Below are 22113 nucleotides of genomic sequence, written 5' to 3'. Positions count from 1 at the left end.
AAAATAATAATAATAATAAAAAAACAATAAAAGAACATACATGTATAGATTTTCCAGATTTACTTACTTTCTGCTTTCTACAATGGAAGAAGAGGATTTAGAACTCTTTACCCACAAGCCTCCCATCCCCACGTACACATTTCTCTATAACTCTCATCCTCTTTGATGGTAATATCTCCTATTCTCAGCTGGATCAATAGCTCAGTATCTACATTATTATGATTATGGAAATATTCACCACAGCTGAAGCATACAGCAAACCATAATTACATTCCTTTCTTAGAGTAAATTTTTAATTTTCTTTGGATATTAAGAATGCCTCTCAGACTTCCCTGGTAGTGCAGTGGTTAAGAATCTGCCTGCCAATGCAGGGGACACAGGTTCAAGCCCTGGTCCAGGAAGATCCCACATTCCACAGAGCAACTAAGCCCATGCACCACAACTACTGAGCCTGTGCTCTAGAGCCTGCGAGCCACAATTACTGAGCCCGCGTGCCACAACTACTGAAGCCTGCATGCCTAGAGCCCATGCTCCACAACGAGAAGCCACTGCAATGAGAAGCCCGCGCACCACAACGAAGAGTAGCCCCCGCTCGCCCGCGCGCAGCAACGAAGACCCAAGGCAGCCAAAAAAAATAAATTTATTTTTTTTAAAAAAAAGAATGCCTCTTTTTTTTACCCTCCATTTGCTTACGTACCTATCACTAAGTCATCGTCAAATATTCCAGAGAAACCAAACATCACCTGTGAGTGCCCTACACCATCTTGTGAATTCCCTTTGCCTCTCTCAGTGCTTTTGGGTCTCCATTTTCCTCAATTCCAAGACTTCTTCCTGATATTTTCCCTTTTCTTTCTTTTTTAAAGCACCTCCTTTAATAGATTCCTGAGAAAGGGTATGTGGAAAACCGATTTTAGAGATGTTTAAAGTCTGAAAATGACTTTACTATAATTGTTGGAAATCATTTTGTCTCAGAATGTTGAATTGCTCCGTTGTTTTCTGATTCCCTCCTGAGAAGTTCAGAGCCATTTTGGCTCCCAGTTCCCCATTAAGTATCATGTTCCCTACCCTTCCCCATACCCCCACCATCCTCTCTGGGAGACTTTAGAATCATCTCTTTATTCCTTGTTATCTAAAATTTCACAATATTGTGTCTTGAAGTGGGTCTTTTCATCCATTATGCTGGAAATAAATGGGCTTTCTTAATTTAGACTCCCAGGTTTTTAGTTCTGGAAATTTTCTTTTGTTTAAAGACTTGCTTTTTGATGCTCAGATCCCTTAACAATTTTGTTTTTCTTACTCTTTTGCTGGGAATATTATCATTATGAATTAATTCTCTGATTTCCTTACCTTTTAACTCATTTCCCATATTTTTGCCTTTTTGTTTGACTCAGGGACCTTTTCAACTCTGCCTCTACTTCTGTTGAATTTTTCTACCATATATATATATTTTAAATTTATTTATTTATTTATTTATGGCTGTGTTGGGTCTTCGTTTCTGTGCAAGTGCTTTCTCTAGTTGTGGCAAGTGGGGACCACTCTTCATCGCAGTGTGTGGGCCTCTCACTATCGCAGCCTCTCTTGTTGCGGAGCACAGGCTCCAGACGCACAGGTTCAGTGATTGTGGCTCACGGGCCCAGTTGCTCCGCAGCATGTTGGATCTTCCCAGACCAGGGCTCGAACCCGTGTCCCCTGAATTGGCAGGCAGATTCTCAACCACTGTGCCACCAGGGAAGCCCTACCATATTTTTTTTAATTCCCAAGAGCTTTACTCTTCTCTGAATATTCCTTTTGATTACCTCCTGTTCATGTTTTATGGATGTAAAAACTATACATTTTTAAGGTTATCTTCTGGTCTTTATATTGCTTTTATTTCTACTGGGGTTTCTTTTTTGTTGTTTTCATTTCTGGATTTCACTTTAGAGGTGTTCCTCAAACGTCTAGTGATTCTTCATTATCATTCTACTTGAAAGTAAAGCACTATACATGAAATGTCCAGAAAAGGCAAATCTATAGGGACAGAAAGTATTTTAGTGGTTGTCTGGGATGGGGGCTGAGGGGGTGGGTGGGAGAGAAGGGTGGGGATGGAGGACAACTGCTAATAGGCATAATTTCTTTTGGGGGTGATGTCATGCTTTAAGATTAGATTGTGATGATGGTTATAAAACTGTACCTATACTAAAAACCATTGAATTGTACAGTGTAAATGGGTAAGTTTGATGGGACGAAGTTACTATCTCAATAAAGTTTATTTTTTAAAACAACAAAAAAGTGAAACTCTATAAACAGTCGACTAGATGTTCACTGTACACAAGTAGCATGATTCAACTGGTGGGCTTCACTGTTCCAGGAAATGGGTAAGAACCCTGCCTTTTAGAGAAACCACAAATGTCAGTATCTGTAGGTTTTTTTGGTACCATTTTTCCCTGAAAGAAATCATTTCAATATGCTGCCTAGATGGTATAAGCCTGACTGTCAGTGTTCTGGGCCCAGCAGGTGAAAAGGACTAGGCGTAAGGTGAAGACTCATTGCTCAGTATGTAGAATTTCATTTAAGCCTTATTTCCTGAAGAGGTTGTAGCAAATAGGCTCCAGGATCTGGGGGTAGCCAGAGTGGTTGGGAGTACATCTTTCCTTTCTCCATCTTCCCTTCTCCCACTGTATAACTTCCATTGCTATAATATTCATATAGTATTTATATTCTGTTCTAAAACCCAATTCATTCAATTATTTTCTTGATATAGTAAGCCCCCTTATGTACAAACTGAATAATTCCTTCATCTGGGGAAACTGTCTTCTATCATATCTTTGAATTATTTTTTGTTTTGTTTTTTAGGGGCACTAACTTGTCTTAAGTTGATCTCCTTTGTCTGTCCTCTATATTTATCATTCTTCTCTAATTGCTTTATTCTTCCCAACCCCCCTTAGCCTTCATTCATTTTGATTAGCTCTAACCTTTCCTCTACACTACAACTTGATTTTCTAATTTATCTGTTTCTAATTTATGATCTGTATTCTCAATTTATTTCATTAATTCTGCAGTTTCCTTCTCCACCTCATTTTCTTTAATTATCTCATCTTTGAGCTCTTATTTTATTGCATTCATATCCTTGATAACATTTTTTCTGTGGTAAACTGCAGAGTTTTTTTGTTTGGTTTGCTCCTTGGGTAGTTATTTTCTTCCAGGCTGGATTCCTTATCTTCTACATGCCTTTTCTTCTTTTATAGTGTGTTTTTAGGGGTTGCCATGCCATTTCTCTTCATCTTGCCCACACTTCACATGGTCAGGCTGCCCAAACTACCCATTTGCTAGGATAAAATGAGTACATTATCTTTGAAGGTACCTTCCCATCTTAACCAACATCAACTTTTCCTGTCTTGAAGCTGAATTTTCAGGAACGGATGTTCTTTTCTATCAAATTTTCTGTGACATGAGTCAGAAGGAGAGAATGGAGGCAGAGAGCCAGGGTAAGGGAAATGATGTCTTTGAGATTTAATCGGTAATATTCAGCTGAAATTTAATAAATGGAGGTTCTACACATTAAACTTTAAAATATTTTTGACCAGAGCTATTAAAAATATGTATATAATAAAATTTAAAATATATATATATATATATATTTCAAATTAAAACTTCAGTTTGGCAACATCTATCAACTTCTTTTGACTTAGGAATTCTACTCCAGAAATCTAGTATACAGAAATCCCAGCACAAGTATAAAAATGATAATAAAAATGATATGGTACAAAGATGTTAATAACAACATTATTCATAATCATGAAAATTCAATAATAACCCTCAATAGGAAATTAGTTAAATAAATCATGGTACATGGAATACTTATAATGATGATTAATTGCCAACATTCATCTCATCTCTGATTCTTAGGCTAATTAAATCATGCTGATCCCACTCTCTTTCCCAACGATTAGTTTACGAAGACTCAAGAAGGACAAGCTGCTACCATCTCACTACCAGCCCAAGGAGAAGAACCAAGAGAATCAGTAAGAAGCAATACCCATTGTGTATCTGTATCTAGAATCACACAACCTGTGTTCTGTGAGATCATCAAGTTCCTTATTGCTGAACCCAATATAACCTGAAGTTTTCCATTACTTTTTTTTTGGGGGGGGAGGTTTTATGAATAAGACTGCTATGAATATTCATGTACAGTTTTGTCAATTTTTGAATTTTATTTATTTTTTTATACAGCACATTCTTATTAGTTATCCATTTTATACATATTAGTGTATACATGTCAATCCCAATCTCCCAATTCAACACATATGAACCACCACCCTGCCACTTTCCCTGCTTGGTGTCCATACGTTTGTTCTCTACATCTGTGTCTCAATTTCTACCCTGCAAACCAGTTAATCTGTAACCTTTTTTTTTGGTTCCACATATATGCGTTAATATACAATATTTGTTTTTCCCTTTCTGACTCACTTCACTCTGTATGACAGTCTCTAAATGCACCCATGTCTCTACAAATGACCCAATTTCATTCCTTTTTTATGGCTCAGTAATACTACATGGTATATATGTACCACATCTGCTTTATCCATTCATCTGTCGATGGGCATTTAGGTTGCTTTCATGACCTGGCTATTGTAAATAGTGCTGCAATGAACACTGGGGTACATGTGGCTCTCTGAATTATGGTTCTTTCTGGGTATATGCCCAGTAGTGGGATTGCTGGATCATATGGTAATTCTATTTGTAGTTTTTTTTGTTTGTTTTTTTTTTTTTTTTTTTGCGGTACGCGGGCCTCTCACTGCTGTGGCCTCTCCAGTTGCGGAGCACAGGCTCCGGACGTGCAGGCTCAGCAGCCATGGCTCACGGGCCCAGCCGCTCCGCGGCATGTGGGATCCTCCCGGACCGGGGCACGAACCCACGTCCCCCGCATCAGCAGGCGGACTCTCAACCACTGCGCCACCAGGGAAGCCCCTATTTGTATTTTTTAAGGAACCTCCATACTGTTCTCCATAGTGGCTGTTATCAATTTACATTCCCATCAACAGGGCAAGAGGGTTCCCTTTGCTCCACACCCTCTCCAGCATTTGTTGTTTGTAGATTTTCTGATGATGCCCATTCTAACCGGTGTGAGGTGATACCTCATTGTAGTTTTGATTTGCATTTCTCTAATAATTAGTGATTTTGAGCAGCTTTTCATGTGCTTCTTGGACATCTGTACGTCTTCTGTGGAGAACTGTCTATTTAGGTATTCTGCCCATTTTTGGATTGGGTTGTTTATTTTTTTAATATTGAGCTGCATGAGCTGTTTATATATTTTGAGGATTAATCCTTTGTCCATCGATTCATTTGCAAATATTTTCTCCCATTCTGAGGGTTGTCTTTTCGTCTTGATTGTGGTTTCCTTTGCTGTGCAAAAACTTTTAAGTTTCATTAGGTCCCATTTATTTTTGTTTTTATTTCCATTACTCTAGAAGGTGGATCAAAAAAGATCTTGCTGTGATTTATGTCAAAGAGTGTTCCTCCTATGTTTTCCTCTAAGAGTTTTACAGTGTCCGGTCTTAGATTTAGGTCTCTAATCCATTTTGAGTTTACTTTTGCGTATGGTGTTAGGGAGTGTTCTAATTTCATTCTTTTACATGTAGCTGTCCAGTTTTCCCAGCACCACTTACTGAAGAGGCTGTCTTTTCTCCATTGTATATCCCTGCCTCCTTTGTCATAGATTAGTTTACCATAGGTGTGTGGGTTTATCTCTGGGCTTTCTATCCTGTTCCATTGATCTATATTTCTGTTTTTGTGCCAGTACCATATTGTCTTGATTACTGTAGCTTTGTAGTATAGTCTGAAGTCAGGGAGTCTGATTCCTCCAGCTCCGTTTTTTTCCCTCAAGACCTCTTTGGCTATTTGGGGTCTTTTGTGTCTCCATACAAATTTTAAGATTTTTTTTGTTCTAGTTCTGTCAAAACTGCCATTGGTAATTTGATAGGGATTGCATTGAATCTGTAGATTGCTTTGGGTAGTATAGTCATTTTCACAATGTTGATTCTTCCAATCCAAGAACATGGTATATCTCTCCATCTGTTGGTATCATCTTTAATTTCTTTCATCAGTGTCTTATAGTTTTCTGCATACAGGTCTTTTGAATCCCTAGGTGGGTTTATTCCTAGGTATTTTATTCTTTTTGTTGCAATGGTAAATGGGAGTGTTTCCTTAGTTTCTCTTTCAGATTTTTCATCAGTAGTATATAGGAATGCAAGAGATTTCTGTGCATTAATTTTGTATCCTGCAACTTTACCAAATTCATTGATTACCTCTAGTAGTTTTCTGGTGGCATCTTTAGGATTCTCTATGTATAGTATCATATCATCTCCAAACAGTGACAGTTTTACTTCTTCTTTTCCAATTTGTATTCCTTTTATTTCTTTTTCTTCACTGATTGCCATGGCTAGGACTTCCAAAACTATGTTGAATAGTAGTGGTGAGAGTGGACATCCTTGTCTTCTTCCTGATCTTAGAGGAAATGCTTGCAGTTTTTCACCATTGAGAATGATGTTTGCTGTGGCTTTGTCATATATGGCCTTTATTATGTTCAGATAGCTCCCTCTATGCCCACTTTCTGGAGAGGTTTTTTTTTTTTTGCGGTATGCAGGCCTCTCACTCTTGTGGTCTCTCCCGTTGCGGAGCACAGGCTCCGGATGTGCAGGCCTAGCGGCCATGGCTCACGGGCTTAGTTGCTCCGCAGCATGTGGGATCTTCCTGGACCAGGGCACGAACCCGTGTCTCCTGCATCGGCAGGTGTATTCTCAACCACTGCGCCACCAGGGAAGCCCTGGAGAGTTTTTATCATAAATGGGTGTTGAATTTTGTCAAAAGCTTTCTCTGCATCTATTGAGATGGTCATATGGTTTTTCTCCTTCAATTTATTAATATGGTGTATCATATTGATTGATTTGTGTATATTGAAGAATCCTTGCATTCCTGGGATAAACCCCACTTGATCATAGTGTATGATCCTCTTAATGTGCTGTTGGATTCTGTTTGCTAGTATTTTGTTGAGGATTTTTGCATCTATATACATCAGTGATATTGGTCTGTAATTTTCTTTTTTTGTAGTATCTTTGTCTGGTTTTGGTATCAGGGTGATGGTGGCCTCATAGAATGTGTTTGGGAGTGTTTCTTCCTCTGCAATTTTTTGGAAGAGTTTGAGAAGGATGGATGTTAGCTCTTCTCTAAATGTTTGATAGGATTCACCTCTGAAGCCATTTGGTCCTGGACTTTTGTTTGTGGGAAGATTTTTAATCACAGTTTCAATTTCATGACTTGTGATTGGTCTGTTCATATTTTCTATTTCTTCCTGGTTCAGTCTTGGAAGGTTATACCTTTGTAAGAATTTGTCCATTTCTTCTAGGTTGTTCATTTTATGGGCATAGAGTTGCTTGCAGGAGTCTCTTAGGATGCTTCATATTTCTGCAGTGTCTGTTGTAACTTCTCCTTTTCCATTTCTAATTTTATTGATTTGAGTCCTCTCCCTCTTTTTCTTGATGAATCTGGCTAATGGTTTATCAATTTTGTTTTCTCCAAGAACCAGCTTTTAGTTTTATTGATCTTTGCAATTGTTTTCTTTCTGTTTCATGTATTTCTGCTCTGATTTTTATGATTTCTTTCCTTCTACTAACTTTGGGTTTTGTTTGTGCTTCTTTCTGTAGTTCCTTTAGGTGTAAGGTTAGATTGTTTATTTGAGATGTTTGTTGTTTCTTGAGGTAGGATTGTATTGCTATAAACTTCCCTCTTAGAACTGCTTTTGCTGCATCCCATAGATTTTGGATTGTCATGTTTTCATTGTCAATTGTCTCCAGGTATTTTTTGATTCCCTCTGATTTCTTCAGTGATCTCTTGATTATTTAGTAATGTAGTGTTTAGCCTCCATGTGTTTGTGTTTTTTACATTTTTTTCCCTGTAATTGGTTTCTAATCTCATAGCATTGTGGTCAGAAGAGATGCTTGATATGATTTCAATTTTCTTAAATTTACTGAGGCTTGATTTGTGACCCAAGGTGTGATCTATCCTGGAGAATGTTCTGTGTGCATTTGAGAAGAAAGTGTAATCTGCTCTTTTGGGATGGAATGTCCTATAAATATCAATTAAATCTATCTGGTCTATTGTGTCATTTAAAGCTTCTGTTTCATTATTGATTTTCTGTTTGGATGATCCGTCCATTGGTGTGAGGTGTTTAAGTCCCCCACTATCATTGTTACTGTCAATTTCCTATTTTATAGCTGTTAGCAGTTGCCTTATGTATTGAGGTGCTCCTATGTTGGGTGCATATAAATTTATAATTGTTATATCTGCTTCTTGGATTGATCCCTTGATCATTATGTAGTGTCCTTCCTTGTCTCTGTAACATTATTTTAAAGTCTAGTTCATCTGATATGAGTATTGCTACTCCAGCTTTCTTTTGATTTCCATTTGTATGGAATATCTTTTTCCATCCCCTCACTTGCAGTCTGTATTTGTCCCTAGGTCTGAAGTGGGTCTCCTGTAGACAGCATATATATGGGTATTGTTTTTGTATGCATTCAGCAAGCCTGTGTGTTTTGGTTGGAACATTTAATCCATTCAGGTTTAAGGTAATTATCGATATGTATGTTCCTATGACCATTTTCTTAATTGTTTTGGGTTTGCTTTTGTAGGTCCTTTTGTTCTCTTGTGTTTCCCACTTAGAGAAGTTCCTTTAGTATTTGTTGTAGAGTTGGTTTGGTGGTACTGAATTCTTTTAGCTTTTGGTTGTCTGTAAAGCTTTTAATTTCTCCATCAAATCTGAATGAGGTCCTTGCCGGGTAGAGTAATTTGGTTGTAGGGTCTTCCCTTTCATCACTTTAAATATGTAATGCCACTTCCCTCTGGCTTGTATAGTTTCTGGTGAGAAATCAGCTGTTAACCTTATGGGAGTTTCCTTGTATGTTACTTGTCGTTTTTCCCTTGCTGCTTTCAATAGTTTTTCTTTGTCTTTAATTTTTGCCAATTTGATTACTATGTGTCTTGGCGTGTTTCTCCTTAGGTTTATCCTGTATGGGACTCTCTGCGCTTCCTGGACTTGGGTGGCTATTTTCTTTCCCTTGTTAGGGAAGTTTTTGACTATAATCTCTTCAAGTATTTTCTCGGGTCCTTTCTCTCTTCTCCTTCTGGGACCCCCTATAATGCAAATGTTGTTGCGTTTAATGTTGTCCCTGAGGTCTCTTAGGCTGTCTTCATTTCTTTTCATTCTTTTTTCTTTATTCTGTTCCTCAGAACTGAATTCCACCATTCTGTCTTCCAGGTCACTTATCCGTTCTTCTGCCTCAGTTATTCTGCTACTGATTCCTTCTAGTGTAGTTTTCATTTCAGTTACTGTATTCTTCATCTGTTTGTTTGTTCCTTACTTCTTCTAGGTCTTTGTTAAACATTTCTCGCATCTTCTCAATCTTTGCTTCCATTCTTTTTCCAAGGTCCTGGATCATCTTCACTATCATTATTCTGAATTCTTTTTCTGGAAGGTTTCCTATCTCCACTTCATTTAGTTGTTTTTCTGGGGCTTTATCTTGTTCCTTCATCTGGTACATAGCCCTCTGCCTTTTCATCTTGTCTATCTTTCTGTGAATGTGGTTTCGTTCCACAGGCTGCAGGATTGTAGTTCTTGCTTCTGCTGTCTGCCCTCTGGTGGATCCCCATTACTTATACATGAAGATATACTAACTAAGAATACTGTGCAAGGAGGGGTAGATTATACACACATACAATTAAAGAAATTCCCCGAACTTCCTTGGTGGCACAGTGGTTAAGAATCCACCTGTCAATGAATGGGACATGGGTTCGAGCCCTGGTCCAGGAAGGTCCCACATGTTGCGGAGCTACTAAACCCATGCGCCACAACTACTGAGCCTGCGTTCTAGAGCCCAAGAGCAACAACTACTGAGTTTGCGTGCCACAACTACTGAAGCCTGCACACCTAGAGCCCATGCCCTGCAACAAGAGAAGCCACCACAATGAGCAGTCCGCACACCGCAATGAAGAGTAGCCCCCGCTCGGTGCAACTAGAGTAAGCCTGTGTGCAGTAACGAAGACACAATGCAGCCTAATTAATTAAATTTTTTAAAAAAGACATTCCCAATAAGTGAAAAAAGAAGTTATAAAGCAGTAACTAGTATAACCATTTTTGGTTTTTTATATATGTTTTTGCATAGATAAAATTGGAATATATAAAATCTGTTAGCAATAGCTGCTCTTTACATAGCATTCCAAGATCTTTAACTTTTGATGTTTTTCTATTATTTGAATTTTTATATTAAATATATATTCTTTTGTAATAAACACAATAAAAAGAAATAAAGCATAAATTCCTTTCTATTCACTGATTTATAGTAGCACTGATATTGATTTATTCTCATTTAATAAATTTCCATAATAAAGCCAACAGAATTCTATGGTTAATGGCTAATTTCTTCACAGTTAAGAAATGTATACATATAGTTAATAGGGCTGAAAATAAATAGTTCACTATTCTGTGAATAAACTTAAAAGTGACTAAATATTACAGATCAATCTTCATAACAATGAGTTCTAAGTAACTGTCCACATTATTTGACTCCACTGAAATTCATTCTATCAAATCTTAATTGAAATAAATAGACCATTTTGAATACCTACTATCTATGTGCCAGACACTGTATCAGGTACCTGAGATAGTTAACAGTAAGTACTATAACTCAGATAGGCTGTCATAAAAAGAGTACTTGTTTAGATGGAGTTGATCTTTTTAACTTTTGATCTCTTTATGTAAAAAAAGACACCAAACAACTCCTAGTGGCTAAAGATATTATACAGAATTCTTACATAAACGTTCCCCTTTCCCCTCTGAATAAATATTAAAACCAATGCCTCTTTGCCACTAAATTTTTGTACCCACATTAAGGCTAAATTACCTAATTTTAACATGTATAAATTTTTGGTCATTCACCATCCTCTCACTCTTAATGTCCACAGTGGTTTTTTCAATATAAAATCCATTTCAATACAAAGATGGCAAAAAGAAGCCTGTTGTTTTTGCTACACAGGCTTACAGGCTGTCTTTACCTTGGCAAGATAACCACAGATTCAGGAAACTATTCAGAAATTCAACTTTTTCATTTCACCAAAAGTGATCAGGTTCTGACTTCAATATTCAAATAAAAGCATAAAATAACTGATAAATGAAAAAGCAAACTTCAATGAAAATACAAGACCAATGTAGTCAGATTATTATTTTGCTTTATAAGAAAGTCAACAAGGGCTTCCCTGGTGGCGCAGTGGTTGAGAGTCTGCCTGCCGATGCAGGGGACACGGGTTCATGCCCCGGTCCGGGAAGATCCCACATGCAGCAGAGCGGCTAAGCCTGTGAGCCATGGCCGCTGAGACTGCCTATCCGGAGCCTGTGCTCCACAACGGGAGGGGCCACAACAGTGAGAGGCCCGTGTACCACCCCCCCCCAAAAAAAGTCAACAACTGGAAAAAAAAAAAGCCCCACAATAATTATAACACCAAAGCAACATACTGAAGTAACCTAAGACAAATTGAGTATATTCAGTAATAAGGTAAAACAAAAAGTCAGCAGAATATTTTAGGAAACCAAATGACTTTTCTATCTTCAAGTTTCTTTAAAATAGCATTCTTTTAAAAAAAATCTGGAATAACTGTACATGACTTAAAGAAAAAGTCTTGTTAAAATAGTGTCATTTAATTGCATATTAAATCTGAAGAGTATCAGAATTGGTCCTTCACTCTTGGCATGCGTCTTCCACACAGTTCTCAAAATCAAAGCTTTTGTGTTTCACAGTCTTTATTTGATTATCATCTACTCAATATTAAACATGCAAATAAATACACTAAAAATTAGGATGTAATAATATTTCACTTAAAAACAGTATGAAATATTGATTCAATAGTGAGCAAGATGTCAGCCCAATTCAAAACTGGGCTGTTCATACTGAACACCTGAATTAGTCATATTTCAAGAACACTAAAAGGGCCAGCTTTAAATAAGCAAAACAGAAGAAAAAAAACTCTACCGTGTTTTATATACTAAAACACATGATGAATGACAAAAATATTTAAAGTTCTAAAATCTTCAATCAGTACTTTAAGGTATTTTAAATACTTTCAATGAATTAGAACTATAGCGTAAGAACTTCAAATCAGAACTTTAATTCCTGTTGTAAATGATTACTGGGTAGGAAGAAAGGTATTATTCATACGTTTTGTATAAACTCCGTAAATAATAATAAAATTCTTTTAAATTAAAGTTGTGACTCAATATAAATGATGTTAATATATTCAAATAATTTCTTTTTTTTTTTTTTGGCTGTGCCATGTGGCTTGTGGGATCTAAGTTCCCTGACCAGGGATGGAACCTGTGCCCCCTGTAGTGGAAGCACAGAGTGCTAACCACTGGACCACCAGGGAAGTCCCAAATAATTTTGAAATAACACACAAGTCATTGTTTTTCACGGGTATTTCATATTATCACTGCAGAACCACCAGGCCTTTGAATTTTTAAAATATTTTTGCATAAAAGTGAACATGTAAGGCTAACTCTAACATTAAACAAGTTACTGCATCAAATTAATTATTTCCTAACTAATTCAAAATCTGACATTTTTATACTAAATTCTTGAAGTGTGATAAAATTCCTAGGGAAGAAACTGAACTATCACTAATGTATGGTAGAGACATGAAAATTTAAGTTCCCCTCTCATGACAAAGTTCAAATCAATTTTACATTAAATGAACTGAAAAAACTGTTCCTCCTTCTCTGTGGTTGTTGTCTATGCCCAGCACTCCTTGGTCTGTTACCTAAACCGGGAAAAGTACTAAGACAAATGGCCGTCAGGATTGGGAGTATGACGTATAAAAATGCCCCCTGACAATTGTTAATCCAGTTGACAAACATTTCTTGAGCACTTACTATCTGATTTCACTCATCATCTCACTCAGTTCTCAGTGGGGAGGGGAAATATAGGGGCAGGGAATTAAGAGGTACAAACTATCACGTACAAAATAAGCTAAAAGGATATATTGTACAATGCAGGGAATACAGTGAATATTTTATTATAACTATAAATGGAGTATAATCTTTAAAAATTGTGAATCACTCTACTGTACACCTGTAACATGTAATACTGTACCTCAACTACATTTCAATAAAAAAATTAATTATCAAAAGAAAGAAAATGTCCACATATGAAATTCATGATAAATTACTAAGAGAAACTAGGAAGAGTTACTCTGTTTCCCTTGAGTTTTAAAGTTTGTTTTTTTCAATTTTAAAATATTAGGAATTTATATATACAGTCAGTTCTGCTATAATGCTTATTTTGAAAATTCAAATTTGTTCCAATTTGATGGATATATTAAGGAACAATAGGAGTGATTTCGTCTGTGGGAAACACTGAGTGAACACAAAAATTGCACCCAGTTGAACTGAGCAGCATATGAATACACAAAATGTGCACATCCCTCAAACATCTACCAGCTAATCAAGACAGTGTCACACTGGCATAAGTACAGACATTAATGGAATAAGAGCTGATCATGTGTTTATGATCAACTGATTTTCAACAGAGGTGCCAAGATCACTCAAAGGGATAAAGGTTTTTTCAACAAATAATGCTAGGCAACTGGGTAGCCACATGCAAAAGAATGAAGTGGGACCCTTACCTCATACCATAGACAAAAACTAACACAAAATGGACCAAAGACCCAAATGTAAGAACTAAAATTATAAAACTCTTAGAAGAAAACACAGGAGTAAATCTTTAAGACCTTGGATTTGGCAGTGGATTCTTAGATATGACTCTAAGAGCACAAGCAATGAAAGAAAAAAATAAATTAGATTTCATCAAAATTAAAACCTTTTGTGCCTCAAAGGGCACTATCATGAAAGTGAAAAGACAACACACAGAAAGGGAGAAAATATTTGCAAATCATGTATCTGATAAAGGACTTGTATGTAGAATATATAAAGAACTCTTACAACTTAGTAATGAAAAGACAAATAACTCAATTCAAAAATGAGTAAAGGATCTAAAGAGAGATTTCTCCAAGGAAAATATACAACAGCCAATAGGAACAAGAAAAGATGCTTGATCTCATTGGTCAGTAGGGAAATGCAAATAAAAAACACAAAGAGATAACACTTCACACCCATAAGGATGGCAATAATCGAAAAGTCAGATAATAACAACTGTTGGTGAGAATGTAGGGGAACTGGAGTCCTCACACACTGCTGTGGACATGTAAAATGGTACAGCCACATTGGAAAAGTCTGGCAGTTGTTCAAATGATTAAAAGTAGAGTTACCATATGACCCAACAATTCCACTCCTCAGCATATACTCAAGTGAAATGAAAACATATATCCACACAAAAACCTGTACGCAGATGTTTACAGCAACTTATAATAGCAAAAAGTGAAAACAACCTAGATGTCCATCAATTGATGAATGGATAAACAAAATGTGGTACATATCCATCCTTATCATTCAGCCGTAGAAAGGAATAATGTACTGATACACGCTACAACATGGATGAACCTTGAAAATGTCTTGCTATACAAAAAAAGCCAATCACAAAAGATCACATATTATATGATTCCATTTTTATGAAATGTCCAAAATAGGCAAATCTACAGACAGTAAATAGATTAATGGTTGCTTAGGGCTAGGGGAGGGGGAATAAGGAAGTGGCAGGTAAAGGACATGGAGTTTCTTTTTGAGGTGATGAAAATATTCTAAAAATGACTGTAATGATTGTTGTACATATCTGTGAATATAATAAAAACTATTGAATTGTATACTTTATATAGGTGACATATATGGTGTTTGAATTATATCTCAATACTGTTTAAAAACTCATCTCCCAGCTATCTCAGTTCCCCGCACATATATGAGCCACACCTTCCACATCTGTCTTAGCTTTCCAACAACCCTCCTTCATAATAACTTACAAGAGGCAACCCTTCCCACATCTACTTCCAAAAGCAAATTTCAGGTTTTGTCCAAGGAAAAGTGCCGTATTTATTATAATATTTATGCAATTCTTAACCATTTAACATGTATTAAACTGTCCTGCCATTTTTATTAAGTTCCTACCTTTTTTAATGTGTTACTGACGAAGTTTTTGAGTGTTATGCCCCATCCCATTTTTCCCATAAGTTCTGTGTTTCTTATTGCCCAGTTTTGCATAATGCAAGGATTTTTAGGAATGCATATGCCATCTTATAGCAGAACTGACTATAGAATCAGATGACAGTATCTCCCCCAAGTACACCATTAATGCTATCGTCAGAAACAGAATTCAAAGCTGGATAAATCACCAATCCAAACCAATAAGGTTTCAACTAATTTTCACTGTTTAAAAATGTCAAACTAAAATACTAAAAGAAATTAATGCCATTTGGGATACCATGGTAACAATGTGGGAAAAAGTGTTCAATGTGACACTTTTGTTTTCTTGAGACTTTATGAACACTAGAAGATGGTTCTGAAGGCGAACAAACAAACATTTCAAAAGGAAAAAGTCAGTAATTTATGGAGCCTAGCTACCCAGCAAGCATCCTCTGCTCCACTTGGGCTGTTCTTTTCCAAATCACACAAAAATACCATGTTCATTTCAGTTTCTATAGTTTCATTCATCCCGCTAGTGTGGGGTGTCTCCCCTTCCCACTTAGTCTTACCAAATCTCTTACTCCTGATCCAAGTCCTTCATAGATCATCCCCCCATCCAGCTCATTCTTCAGTGGTCTCCTACCCTACTGAGTTCCTAAAACTTCATTGTTCGAGCTACACAAATTTAGTCTTATGTTTCTGTTCATCTCATCCTTGCCCCTTGAATGTCCAAGATCCTCATGGAGAGAAGCACAGCTAATACATCAGACTCCACAGAGAGTTTGCATAACATAGAGCACAGAGTTAAGGGCTCAAGAAGTTTTTGCTGCTGGGTGATAAACTAGACAAAATCATGGGCACCAAATAACTTTCTAGTTTTCTTAGTTATAACTCAACCATTTCTGATACAAATGATTTCACTGCCTTTCAAGAAGCTAAAATTTCAACTTAACGATACTGAAAATACATACAGCTGCTAAGGGAATAAAATCCTGTAAAACCTGCACTCGGATGTCTCACCACAAAAGAGGCTGAACAAGAAACTATAGTTGTTCCAATAAACATTTTTAGATGGTGAACCCCAATTCTACATTATAAGATGTACAGAAACAATTTGATCTGTAGCAATTTTATCACAGTGATAAATTACCCCAGAGGAGGGGTTTTCAAAGTTTTCTTTTGGTAACAGAAACCTTTTTTCAAGCAAAAGGCTAAGTGGAATTCTACCATACAAAAAAAAAAAACAACAAAAAAAGCAGAGCTGACCTTGCTAACGTGGAGGGAGAGGCCTATAGTTCTGCGTGCTTGGGTCTCCCTCAAGTGCATGCCACCCTTCCCTGCCCCAGTCTCCAGCTGCAGTGGGCCCTTACAGCATCACTGAGAACCATACAGTGCTGAGAAACACTCAAGGAACAATCAGCAAGCTGCCATGAATAGAAAAGTACCTCGGGCTTCCCTGGTAGCGCAGTGGTTGAGAATCCGCCTGCCAATGCAGGGGACATGGGTTCGTGCCCTGGCCCGGGAAGATACCACATGCCCCGGAGCGGTTGGGCCCGTGAGCCATGGCCGCTGAACCTGTGCGTCCGGAGCCTGTGCTCCGCAACGGAAGAGGCCACAACAGTGAGAGGCCCGCGTACCACAAAAAAAAAAAAAAAAAAAAAAAAAGTACCTCATTAATTTTTTTTTGATTTCAAACATCTCTAGAATATAAAATTAAAACTTACCCATTTCTACTGAAAACTCTTAGCCATGCTTTGAGATTTGGTCCTAACAAACATAAACAAGGTACAGTAGTAAAAGTGGACAAAGTAACTGCGAGTAAAAATGTTTCCAACGCCAACCTAGAAAAATAACACTGTATTAATTTTTTTTTAAGTGTTAAAGGTGCATGTACACACACGCATAATCTTTTTTACTTAAATAGATTTAGTATAAAACTATAAAGGTAACATGAGTCTTACTACCAAAATGCAAGCTATAAAAAACAATCTAGCAAATATTTGGCTTTGATGATACAGTTCAGAAGTGTTAAATACCATACGATACTGAGACTGTCCATTGCAAGAAAACCCTTTTCTAGATCATTAACTTTTTTCTCAATAGTCTCTGGAACTTTCTCTGCAATTCATGGTTCAAATTTAGCTTATATTGGAACCACATGGAGAACTAGGTAAATTTGTTTCTGACTAAGGCCTGAGAATTTGCATTTCGATAAACTGCTGATGTTGTTGGTTTTAGAACCACACTTGGAGAACCATTGCTCCAGACATTCATTCTACTCTAAAATGGATTACAGAGAAATTATCATTTCCCATTACAAAGGTCTTGTCCTCCCCACTCTAGAAAATAATTACCTGTTAATCTACTATGTGTATATATAACCACATATATATGTAAAACTATACATATAGCTATGTGTGTGTGTGTGTGTATATGTATTGCATCACTCATTTCAACATGATCATTTATCACTGCTAAACTGAACTTTCCCAAACTATAGTGGAACATTACATAAGACATACTAATGAATTTGGCTTTCACTAATTCAAAATTGTTCAGTTTTGAAAAGGTGTTGAGTTAAATTTTACCTTTAAACTATAAACATTAGCTTTTACCTAATTAAATACAAGAATCTATTGACTTTTCTTAAGAAAACAAACTCTTTTCAAGCACTTCAAGAATCACATTTACTATTTATAACTAATTTATATATATCATTATAGTCAGTTTCCTTAGAGGTTCTAAGGGCCACACACCTATTGGTATATGACAGTTTCTCCCCCTTTAAGCAACTGCATGATAAAAGGCTACATAATAGGAGCATTTAATGAATTAAGTTTTTCCATTGTCTTTTAAAAAAATAACACTGCCAAGGGCAATGATGTCAGTATCCTTCTGTGATCCATTGATTAAACACACCATGTTTTTTCTCTAATCACCAATAGAATTAGCACTTGGCTTAATAAACTACTGTTTTAAAATATAGTTGGCTTAAGGTAAAAAATTTCAGACTTACTCTATTAGTGGTGCTCCATATAGAACAAAAATTACATGAAAGGAGAAACAAGACATAAGAAAGTAGATACAGCATTTCAAAAATCTGGTTACCTAAAAGAGAAATGAACAACTTAAAGAATCAAGAGAATGACTAAAGGACAGCAAATGCTTTTATTTTATCTACAAATACAACTTAGTCCTATAATGTGATACAACTGAATATTCTTTGGATCTGCTCCTGAAGTCAGATCACATGTTCTTTGCACAGCACTGTAAAAAAGCCACAAGACAAAAATCGACCCCCATGTTCCACTCACCTAACCAACAGTAGAATCAGAAAATGTTTTTGTTTCTATGCTAAGTACTGAACTATGTTGTTAATCAGTATTTATGAAATATTTACCAGTAAGTGTGCTAGGATACAAAAATCACAAACACAGTCCTTCTTGTGTGATGATACATGGAATAGTTATAGAAAATAATGATTATAATAATTTTTTTTCATTTCAAAACAAAATTCCTAGGAAAACTGGACCCCCAAAAAGCACAATATTAAATAATTCCCCAAATCATATTCATGTTACTATATGATCCACATAAAAAAAGACCTGCATGTCTGCAAATCAGTGTGTGGGACCTACTTGATTTCGAGCTCAAGAAGATCTAATAATAAAACACACAATGAGCGTTTTAAATTATAGGGCAGTAAATGTGTTTTAAATTACCTAATAAAGAACATACACATAGTACTGACTAATGTTAAGTGAGGACTTTATTAATTTAAATAATAGTCAAGTGTTACACTGTAGTGAATATTCCAGAAAATAGATTCCAATGTCTGAAAACATCAACTGCTATTTAGTCAAGAAGGCCAAGCTTGAAACAAGAGCTTATTTTGTAATTTCTGAAAAACCCATCGTGTCTTTCAGAAATGCAAAAGATGAATGAAAATAAACTGAAATGTCTTATAATATAAGAGTTAAAGGTGATTGCTACATTTATATTTATATATATTGCTACACTGAAGATGTATTTATCTTCAATGATGACATAAAACATGACTATATAGGTTCACAATGCTATGATATCCAATTAATACATGGCAAGAATCTATCAAACACTGTGGACAGTCTTCCAGCAAGCAATAGGCTACTGACTAGAAAAAAAAAAATCAGCTTCTTTATTCACTGTATATAACCCAATAAGTACTTGACTAATACTTCATTCATCCAGTAAAAAAAAATTACCTACATCTAAAAATCAGTTGTCAAGAAATAAGCCTTACCTTGTATGATAATGAACTTCTTTTAGAAGATGCATTTGGTTTCACTACTAAATACGATACTAAATTGACGGCAGTTACAGAAACAGAACAGATGCACAACCATGTCAAGTGTGTTCCCAGTACTGAGAAGTTCTCCAAGAAGAATGATGGAATGAAGATGCTTAGGATAATTGAAAATATGCATAATAGGTGGACATACAGTAGTCTCTTGATGTCAGTATCTTTCATGGTGTTTTCTTGAGTGGCTATCTAATGAAAAACAAATTAAGAAAAGAGCATAGGCAATAATGACTTTTTCCATTGTCCTAAATGCTCCAACGTCTAAAAACAAGCCATGAACCAAAGTCAATTTTCTATGGGCAATAATGTCTTAGTGTTAGAATATAGGAAGATGCATATGTGTAAAAACTAATAGACTAATATAGTATAAACAGCTCTCAGAGCCTGGAAAAGGACAAATTTACTTATTTCTTAAATATTTGTGTCTAGTTTCTGTAAAACAGTCATGTGCTAGGACTAATTAAGCAATTCGGTTTTTTTTCTTTTTGTCAAAATCAGAGGTGAAAACAAACAGCATGTGGTAATGATCTGCCCTGTTGGAAATATAAGCTATGCTTTCTAGAAACCCCATAATACAATTTGGCTGAACTGTTGTCATTTTTATCATTATGGACCCTTGTCTAACATCACAGTAGTTCACATTTTCTAACAAATGCCAAGTAACACCAGGTATACACTGGAATACTCAAATGGTGGCCAGTGTTACCAAGAAGCTTCAAAGAATATCATGCTAAACTAAGGAGTCCCAGTGCTGCAAAAATACCAAAATGACAATGTCAGTTACAGATGCCAGATTACAACCAAAAGCAGAGCATGAATGGAAGGTGGAAAAATATTTACGTTCTCTCTCACTCTCTATGTGTATATATATATTTATATATATATATAAATATATATATAAACACGTTATTTTATATATGCATGTATTTACAAATTACCTAAAAGATAGCTTATACATAGTATTGACTAATGTTAAGTAAGGACTTTATTAAAGTAGTAGTCCACATGTTACACTGTGGTTAATATTCCAGAAAAATATATATATGTGTGTATATTTTAGACACACACAGGGCTCCCACTGGGGCAAAGGGGAGAATCCACGCCTTATACTAACATTCTCGTTTAATTCACACTGTACTTTTACAAGGCAAACACTTTACTGATAAGGAAACAGGCTAAGACAAATTAGGAAACACTCCAAGGTCCCAAGCTGCCAAGTGCTAAAGCCATTTCAAAACCTAGCCTCTTTGATACAAAGATACGCACTAGGGGGTCGAGAAAAGAATGTGTGGAAAGAAAGGAAAAAGGAAATGTTTCTTACAGGTCCTAGCCTCAGTTGGGGGGCTGGGAAGGGGAATCCAGAATATATTCTCTCAACAGACACACCTTCAGATATTTTTCTGGGCCACCCTCAGAATCGCAACTGACAGAAGCAGATCTGGAGCTAAGACAGTGAGTGGTACCCAAAGTCGGACGCTTGCTGAATGACTGAATGAATGAATGAACTAACGAAGAGTTGGTCCAGTGTTGCCCCTCCTGAGAAACCAGCTCTGTGTTAGGCCCTGGCGAGCCCAGGAGGACTCTCGTCAGGTGCCTCCTTGGGTGGCCAGGGCCCCGGCCTCCAAGGTCTGACCTGGCCCGAGTCCTCAAGCCTTGCAGCGGGAGAGAAGGCTCTTCTGAGCGGCTCCTAGAGGAGCCTTCGCGGGAATCGGGGGACCTTAACCTACAGCTCCATCCCAAACTGGGTCGCTCCGAACTCTGCCCAAGCCTCAGCCGACGGGAGTGTGGGCAACGAGGAACGAATTGAGAAGCATAATCAAAGAGCACAAGCGTGTAGACCGAGAGGAAAGAAGGGACAGACACGGAAAGTCGGATCCGAAAGAGGCCAGTCCATCAGGGCAGCCCCTGGGTCACGCAGGAAGGGCGGCGCTGGGGGGCCTGCAGGCGCGGACCGGCCGGGGGCAGAGATTCCCGGCCAGTTGGGCAGCTGGCGGAAGTGGCTTGCAGCGCCGGGACGCTCGCGCACGTCGAGCCTCCGGCTGAGCTTACCTAACTCTCCCGCCCGCGGAAGAGAACGCAGGGTTACCACCTCCCACCATCAGGCGTGACTCGAACGAAGTCCTGTGCCTCGCGCAGGCGCAGGCCTGTGGGGGGAAAACCCAAGGCCTCACAGCCAATCGCAGAAGTGGGGAGGCGGGCCAAGAAGGCAGCCCCGCCTCCCCACTCGCATTTTTTCCTCCTGCGGCTTTCCAGGTGTTGGATAGGCGGGGCGGAGGGCGGAAAGGCCGGAAGTGGATTTTCGTAACCCGGAAGGGGAGCTCTTCCCTGGCTGTATTGTTAACGTCTTCCAGCTGCCGCTCGTCCTGAGGCTGAGGGAATCGTCGCGGAAGGATGGTGTGCGAAAAATGTGAGTTAAGGAGACTCTTTGCGGGAGAAGGAGGCTGGGAGAACCTAACGAGTTCCCCGGGAACTTTGCTCTTTCTTTGTTTTTCCTTCGGCCACAGGTCCTTGATTCTAGCCTCTGCCCTCCTATCCTGCCCTTTGACCATTCCTGCCCTCCACAACGACCGTATCGTCCTGTGTTTGCATTCAGAGTGGTCTCAGTTTTGTACCTCTTTGTCTA

At 37.5% G+C, this 22113-nt stretch overlaps 2 protein-coding genes across 4 annotated transcripts in view; one reads left to right on the top strand and one right to left on the bottom strand.

Moving 5' to 3' along the window:
* The window catches only part of PIGF (phosphatidylinositol glycan anchor biosynthesis class F), a 37820-nt gene extending 16057 nt beyond the window's left edge, over positions 1-21763 (bottom strand). The window contains exons 1-4 of the mRNA XM_059078339.2: positions 21540-21763; positions 19431-19679; positions 18165-18256; positions 16873-16989 (exon numbers count right to left, since the gene is read on the bottom strand). Coding sequence (XP_058934322.1) covers positions 16873-16989; positions 18165-18256; positions 19431-19658 — 437 coding nt within the window. The 5' untranslated portion in view covers positions 19659-19679; positions 21540-21763. The remainder of the gene's footprint in view (positions 1-16872; positions 16990-18164; positions 18257-19430; positions 19680-21539) is intronic.
* CRIPT (CXXC repeat containing interactor of PDZ3 domain) overlaps positions 21724-22113 on the top strand; it is a 136095-nt gene continuing 135705 nt past the window's right edge. The window contains exon 1 of one of the 3 annotated variants that reach the window (XM_059078348.2): positions 21724-21897. In XM_059078348.2, coding sequence (XP_058934331.1) covers positions 21882-21897 — 16 coding nt within the window. In that variant the 5' untranslated portion in view covers positions 21724-21881. The remainder of the gene's footprint in view (positions 21898-22113) is intronic. The other 2 variants (XM_067007649.1, XR_010835547.1) reach the window with 2 other exon arrangements.

This window comes from Kogia breviceps, chromosome 11 (assembly GCF_026419965.1).
Source record: "Kogia breviceps isolate mKogBre1 chromosome 11, mKogBre1 haplotype 1, whole genome shotgun sequence".
Lineage (NCBI taxonomy): Eukaryota > Metazoa > Chordata > Mammalia > Artiodactyla > Physeteridae > Kogia > Kogia breviceps.
Note: the sequence above shows the minus strand (reverse complement) of the source record. Positions and strands in the feature narration are given on the sequence as shown.